The sequence below is a fragment of the Cetorhinus maximus genome, chromosome 15 (genome assembly GCF_964194155.1).
Source record: "Cetorhinus maximus chromosome 15, sCetMax3.hap1.1, whole genome shotgun sequence".
NCBI classification, from domain to species: Eukaryota; Metazoa; Chordata; class Chondrichthyes; order Lamniformes; family Cetorhinidae; genus Cetorhinus; species Cetorhinus maximus.
The window spans coordinates 97,678,461-97,685,853 of record NC_135893.1 but is presented as its reverse complement, the minus strand read 5'-3'; the positions used below and the strand labels follow the sequence as shown (position 1 = coordinate 97,685,853).

Genomic DNA, 7,393 nt, shown 5'->3' with positions numbered 1-7,393 from the left:
TTTGCAAAACCACTGTACAGCATTGAGTTTAATCAGGCAGGAACTGACTATATATTTAAAAACTGCCAAACAGGCACTTTAAATGGGAAAACATTTGAAATAGATGGTTTTGCCAGATGTGCCTGGCTCCAAAGTTAACTGTTCTTTCCACAACATTTTTTCCATGAAATGTGCAAGCATATCATTTTATCAGTGTACCACACAGTCTGTCCTTTATGTGCAACAGTGAAATATGTATGAAAAAATAATTTGTATTTTTACTTTTGCAGCAAAACCCTCGTAGTTTGGAGAATTTCAGTCTGAGACACGTATAAACACTTTATCGTGATGCTCGTGCTTCTGGGATTTATTCTTGTCTTTCACGTTGCAACAGCAGCCCTGCTGTTCATCGCCACAATAGATAATGTGAGTAGATTATGTTGAGTGCTGAGATTTGTGAGAGTGCAGAGAGTATAAATTACCAGATTTTTGGCAAATTAGGGATAAAAAAAAACAAGTTCTTATAATGTGATTCTTTATAATGGGGTTTATATTTTGTGGGTGCTTACAGCACAAATGAAGAAGGCTGCACCATGGTTGAAGTTCCCTAAAAGGGAAGCATTATTGAGTTGGGTTTGACTTCCAAAATGCAAGAATAACGATTTGCATTTATAAAATGTCTTAACATTGAAGTCTCTTGGGTCAGTTTTCTGAGGCTTAAAGAAAACAAATGAATGTTAAGCAAAGAAATATTAGGAGGGGTGACTGAATGCTTGATTATATTTCACCTATCGGTGGCTGTATCGTATTTTCAGATGGATTGGTTCAGTTTAGCTATTGAAAATATTGCCAAATCACATCTTGCCTTTGTAATGAGTATAGTAGTCTGCATATATATTTTACATATGGTTATTTTATATTTTAAAGTGCTTAGATTTTAGTAGCATGCCATTTATGTTCTCTTAACAAGGAAATAGGTAGCTCATTAAGTGCTTGACAGTCAATTTAAGTTAATACTCATTTGCTCCTATATGCCAACTGTTGCCATTTTACGCTGATGTATTTTTGGAGGTCTGTTTAGTATGTAACATTTGCTGACCGACTAATAACTGGGCCCCTCTTCCTTCAGTGTCACTCCTCTTCAAATGCTCCACTTCCCTACCCTGCCCAAAACCCACCCATGCTGTTGATGGAAGACTTCTGGCTGCTGTAGCTGGGAATTCTCATGAGGACAGCAGTTCCTGCTTATAGTAAAGACTGGTTGGGATTTTTTTCATTTTCTAACAGGGCTCTGGGAGTGAGGAGAAAGGGGGAGAGCAATAGGGAAATGAGCAGTAGTGAAGTAAGGAAAGGTAGGGGAAATTGCAGGTGGTGCTTTGGGTTGGGGTAGGAAGTGCAATGGAAGAGTGTTGTCATTGACCAAGGGGGAAGGAGAAGAGAGAGGAAAGAGTACTAGAATGCTAACTTTCACTGGGGTGTTGAAAGAGGAATGCTATTACTTCCTCTTGTTCAACATAAACTCAAAATATCTGCTCTTGTGTGTTCTCTCATCCTTGCCAAAGTCTTTTGAGGTTGGAATTTAGCTGTAATGCTGCTGGCAGTGTAATACTTTTGATTTCTCATTTTTAGTTAGCTAATGAACTGGGTGATCAGATTAAATTTTTGACACAAGTTCAGTCTGAGACGGATATAAACACACCTTTTTAGCTGCATCTGAGGAATTTGTCCTACATTCATATGTTCATTGAAACCCATGTGTTTTTCAATGTCACTGTGTGATGTGAGCTGTTTGATCATTGGCCATTCCATAGACCATTCTCCTGTTTTATCTCTTGTGCTTTTTTTTCTAACCTGTAAATCCCCCTTTGTGCTGTACCATCCCAAAATGGGAGCAACACTGAAGCCAAGGGTCTTTCTCAGAGAGAACAGCACCAGTCAGCAGCCAATTCTAGAGTGGTATGAACAAATCAAGGGGCAGGATTTTCTGGTCAGCATGAGGGGCTTATAAATTTAATAATTTTCATTAAAATTCATTGACATGTCCCAGCTTATGTGACACTGTCAAATGAGGGGATATGTCTGAATAATGTTTTTTATTCTTTAATCTGATTGTGAAAACTTGAAATAATCTCCCTGAGGCAGCTCCGTCCCTCGGAGATCCGACTCTCCCCCCCCCCCAACAACCCCGCACAGGGAGAGCGTCACGCTGGGCGGGCCTTAATTGGCCCACCCACATAAAATGGCGGCATGCAGCTGATTGCGTGCCATGATAGGCAGCACGCCCGCGACTGCCTAGCCTGCATGGCAAGGAGAAAATTCTCCGCAAGGAAACAAATCGTCATGGTTGATGTGATGCTTAGTGTGGCGAGGATGAATAAGCAGGCTGTGCCCATAAGAGGCGTTAAAAGTATCTAATCTAATGTTGCCGTGTTTACAAAAATGGAATTTTCACCAAATTCATTCAATTTATCAAGCAAACCTATCTGTGCCGTTAAATATGGATATGTCAAGTAATTGAGAAAAATTTGGTTATATGAAAGTGAAATATTCTTCCCACTTGGTGAACAAAAGGAACAGAGATTTGGCATTACAACCTTCAAAAACAAAGGAGAAATTAGACATTTTTTGTAAACGGTTATTGAAATAGAATGTTTTATCAAAGTGACCCATGATTATATCCTGCCATTTCTGCTTTAAAAGACAAGAAAGGGCAGATAATCATTAGAGAGCTGGGGGTACTGAGCTAACAGCAGCACTGGCATGATGGATGAATGGTCTTATTTTATGCTGTTAATTCTAGGATTCTTGGTGAGAAATTTTAATGGTAACTTCCTATAAGACCAATTTGTATCATGGAACAGAAATAATTGAGGCTGCTTTTAACCTGCGGGTTAGATGATATAAAATTCATTGTCTCTAATATGGAATTACTCAAAGCAGAAAATAACAGTGAACGGTTGTTCTTCAGACTGGAGGGAAGTATAAAATGGTGTTTCCCCAAGCACCAATGATATAAACTGCTACTTGTTTTGAGATATTAATGACCTGGACTTGCATACAAAGGACAAAATTTCAAAGTGCTAGATGATATGGAGCTTGAAAATGTAATAAATAAGGAGAACAGTGGCAGATTCCAGAAGAAGTGTCAGTAACCAAAGGGGACAGGTTCAAAGTGATTGGCATAAGGACCAGGAATGACATGAGGAAACATTCTTTGAACAGCAAATTGTTGTGATCTGAAATGCATTGCCTGAAAGGTTGGTGGAAGTAGATTCAATAGTAGCATTTAGATAATTAGATAACTACTTGAGACAGGGCTTTGAGGAAGGAGTAGGGGATTGTGCTTAGTTGGACAGCTTTACCAAAGAGCCACCCTGGGTATGCTGGCTGAAATGGCCTCAGCCTGTGCTGGTTCATTCTATGGTTCTAGATTGACCTAAAAACAAAACTCACTGTGTTTTTGAAATTAACACCCCACCCCTTTTTTTTTTTAAACCCTAATTTGCCTTTTTTTAAATGGGAGAAGAGAAATTTTAGGTGTCCCACTTCCAAAATGCAAGAAATGTATGAAGGAAGAAATGCATTTAACCCATATTCCAGTCATTTAATTTTCCAACATGTGTTATATTTTTGTAGGCCTGGTGGAAAATTGGTAGCAGCAGCATGGATATATGGCAGGCCTGCTACTCCAATGGATCTGAATGTAACAAAAGCATTGAGGATTATGGAGGTAAATATTTGTACTAATCATATAGTCTTAGACCCACATTGAATTAATTCAGAGCATTGGTGTTGGTTCTCCCCCATCCCACTCCACCCTACCTCGCCACTTATCCCAAAAGCATTGTTGGGGTATGGTTTCACTGGTATTAGTTGCCTTCTGGTATCTTGCTCAAATGGTGTATGAGCCTAGATGTTTGAGGGGCCAGAAATGCACAATCAATCTCTGCTGCTGTAACAGTAGTAGAGAGGGACATATCTGCATCTGCTGGACATTTGTGCCCGACCCCTTTGCAATTCCTGGGGTGAGGGAATTTAACATAGGTGGGTGCTTGCACCAGTAGCCGCTCAGCTCGGGAGCAGCTAAGGACCAATACTGGCAGCTCCAGCCAAATATTGAAATGAGAAGTAAAAATGGGCCTTTTAGATGACTGCTTGTAGCGACCGATTACTTTGGAACTGGCTAAGTAAAACGGACTTTCCCATTTTGCTGGGCTGTATTTAAAATGCACACCTGCTTGTCTTCAGTTCCCACCCAAAAACTATGTTCCCTGGTTTGTCTCTTTGCCTGGCAACTGGCTGTGGCTGAACCAGACTACTAGCAAGGTACTTGACTGAGTTGCTGACCCCACACACCCAATCACGAAGACTACCTTCACAACGCAGTCCAAATCTGCCTATGCCTCAGCTCACCTGCTGTTGAAACCCTCATTTATATCTTTTGTTTTCTCTAGATTTGACTCTTTCAATGCTCTCCTTGCTGGCACCGCCCCACTTTCCAACTCGGGGATGATGCACAGCATGGACTCTCAGAAGGGCTGGGAAAGAGAAAAATAAGCAATTTTATTTGCAATAACTTAGTGTTGGTTGTTTTATTTGTGTAATAGTTTTGGTATTTTTCTTAGTTCTCTTTGCCAACTTGCTGATGTAAAAAAAAACACCCTATAATATTTTTTAAAACTGTCAAACTTCTGAAAAAATGTAATGGAGGAAGTAATGTGAATTTTAAAAAAATCCAGTGTTAAATTTGCTTTTGCAGTCCTCTTAAAAATTTGGCGAAAGTTAATCTCCTTAGCCATCTTTGTTTCTCTTCTGCAGACTGCATCAAGGCAATCCAGGCGACAATGTGTCTGTCGGTGATCTTTTGCTGCATTTCATTCGTTGTGTTTGTTGTCCAACTGTTCCGACTACAGAAGGGACAAAGGTTTTTCATTGCTGGAAGCCTGCAACTGCTTTCTAGTAAGTCTACTCAAGTGTAAATGCAACAAAACTCTCTTTAAACCCTTCCAGCCCTGCTTGCACTGCCAAGATCATCCTGGCTCAAGGCACAAAAATTGATCATATTTTATCCCTGCTTGTTCTCCTCAACTTCTCTGGCACGGTGGAACATGATGTATTCCCTGTTGTCCAACATTACGCAGCCTTTGTGTGGTTCTACTCTTGCCTATCCGAATACAGCCACTGCATTAGTCCGGCATCTTCTCCTCTTACTTCTACAAATTCACCACCTTCAGTTTTCCAAGGATATGTGGCTCATTGGTGACATCATTTGCAATCTTGGGGTCAGCTTTCAGTATATGCTGATTACCCATAGTGGTGCCTTTCTACCACTTTCCTGATCCCCATTCCTATCAGACAGTCTAACAGCACATCATTTCCTCCAGCTGAACATCAGGAAGACTGAAGTCATCTGTTTTAGTCGCATCATGAATCCTATTCCTTAGCAGCTAGGCTGTGCAAACCATGATGTCCTGCTTGATTCGAATTAAGTCCAATTAAGTCCTTTAGCAAGTTTGCTTTCTTCTACTTGTGTACCATTGTTTGCCTCTCCCGCTGACACTGACATCTGCTGGGGTAGTGGGGAGAGGAGAGAAGCCAGAAAAGTGATTCTGCTCAGCCTCTCCACCAACATCCCAACACCCCCCACCCCCACTAAAAAAAACACTTAACATGGTCCTGGATTCCCAGGACTTAGGCTCTGGTGACTGCTTGTAGTCATTGCAGCTTCTGGTGCTGCTGGGATTAGAGAGCTGCCAGCTGATGAGATTGGCTGGCAGCACTGAGGCGGGACTTCCTCTGGACTGAGGGGTGGAAGTACTGCCTCCAGCCAATGAACACTCAGAGCATTAAATGTCTGCCACTGATACTGGTAACCTTGCAAAGTGTCTGCCGCCAACTTCTCGATTGGTGGGAAGGGAAATTTCACCATTCAAAATCCTGGCCTTGGTGTTTGTCACTATGTTGAAATAATACCATCATGCAGTAACAATGTAGTAGCGCTTAAAATGCACCATTATGTCATTTGCTATCCTAAAAAAAATCTAGAAAGAAAATTACAAACTCCACCTGAACCTCAAAACTGGAGTTTATAGTAAACAATTGTTTGGCATCAACTGAATCCTTTGAGATAATACAATGTGAGTTATAGTACTCTTAAATACTGAGTACTCTTAAATACTGAGAACGGTTTCTTTTGAGTTCAGTTCTGTGTTGGACAATGAATTATACTAAAAACTGATTTTTCAATTTTCTTTTTTGCAGGTCTCAGTGTAATGATTGCAGCTTCCATTTATACAAGCCAGGAAGTAAACTTCCATAAAAATATGCTTGAAGGAGATTACGGATACTCTTATATTCTAGCTTGGATCTCTTTTGCTTTTACTCTGATCAGTGGAGTGATGTACATTGTTTTACGAAAACGTAAATAAAAGATCTAAATCCTTCTGTATGCACCACTGCAGAAAAATGGTTTCTGAATGAATAGCTTCAATCTTCTGCACAGTGACTGTCAGATGAAGCAAAAAATATCATACAATAGTTAATTTTACACTTTATGAAGCCTTGCAATTTCTTTAAAGCCAGTTTGGTGCAGTTTTTACAAAAAATATTCACATTTGTCTACATTAAGGTACAAGTTTTTTGTTGTCAAATGATGAGCACTTTTTTTGTATTATCCTACAGCTATTCAGCTTGTCTGTTCATGTTCACAGAGCAGGTGGTTTAAGCACTTCAATCTCCACCAAAATGAGCTGTGTTTAGTTCATGAGATGCTTTTTAAACTGGCGACTTTATTCTCCGTCTCAAATGAAGCCTTTCCCAAAGTCAGCTTATTTTATCTATGATTCAGAGTTTAATTTTCCAAAATATTATTTTGCATATACAAATTAAAACTATATATCAGAATCATTTAGGTTAAAATATTCTGAAAAGTGGCAGTAAGTCTTAACATGGTCCTTTATCCAGAGAAGTACATTATTGATGTTTGTCTATAAGCCAGAGAACGGTACCATACTGTCCACTGCGAAGCCATATTTTCTTCAATGCTGCATTAATAATGTAGCAGTGTTGTAACAATGTATTCAGATGAAACAACTAATACTTTGTACAGTTAGTGAATTGTGTGAATTTGGTTTAAATTATCCAAACCAAGAATAATTAAAAAAAAATACAAGTTTAAAGGTACATTTAAAAAAAAAAAAATTCATTCTTGGAAGCTCATAACTCGTGTAGTACCAAGCCTACATATGTCAGGAGCAGCATATTCTTTACCATGTCACTGAATCTAACATGTAAATATACCCACCTTAGTTGGTGGCATTGGGTGTCAGGGAACTGAAGGTGTTGGGTTTCAAAAAATTCAAAATTCAGATTCAAATAGGATCCAAGTTTTAGATTAGATATAATTTGCAAGGTT

At 39.4% G+C, this 7,393-nt stretch overlaps 1 protein-coding gene across 1 annotated transcript; it reads left to right on the top strand.

Moving 5' to 3' along the window:
• The first annotated feature begins 219 nt into the window (after window positions 1–219).
• On the top strand, window positions 220–6,427 carry emp2 (epithelial membrane protein 2). Its single transcript, XM_078559027.1, has 4 exons — window positions 220–405; window positions 3,616–3,709; window positions 4,798–4,938; window positions 6,241–6,427. Exons 1-4 carry the CDS (start codon window positions 328–330, stop codon window positions 6,405–6,407), a joined length of 480 nt encoding a protein of 159 aa, XP_078415153.1. The 5' UTR covers window positions 220–327; the 3' UTR covers window positions 6,408–6,427.
• Window positions 6,428–7,393: the final 966 nt, after the last annotated feature.

What these genes read in the sequence shown, in the direction of transcription:
- emp2 (XM_078559027.1), top strand. Translation starts at nt 328, where the DNA reads ATGCTCGTGCTTCTGGGATTTATTCTTGTCTTTCACGTTGCAACAGCA. An exon ending in TCATCGCCACAATAGATAAT is followed by an intron (nt 406 to 3,615) that starts GTGAGTAGATTA and finishes ATATTTTTGTAG; the next exon opens with GCCTGGTGGAAAATTGGTAG. An exon ending in AAGCATTGAGGATTATGGAG is followed by an intron (nt 3,710 to 4,797) that starts GTAAATATTTGT and finishes TCTCTTCTGCAG; the next exon opens with ACTGCATCAAGGCAATCCAG.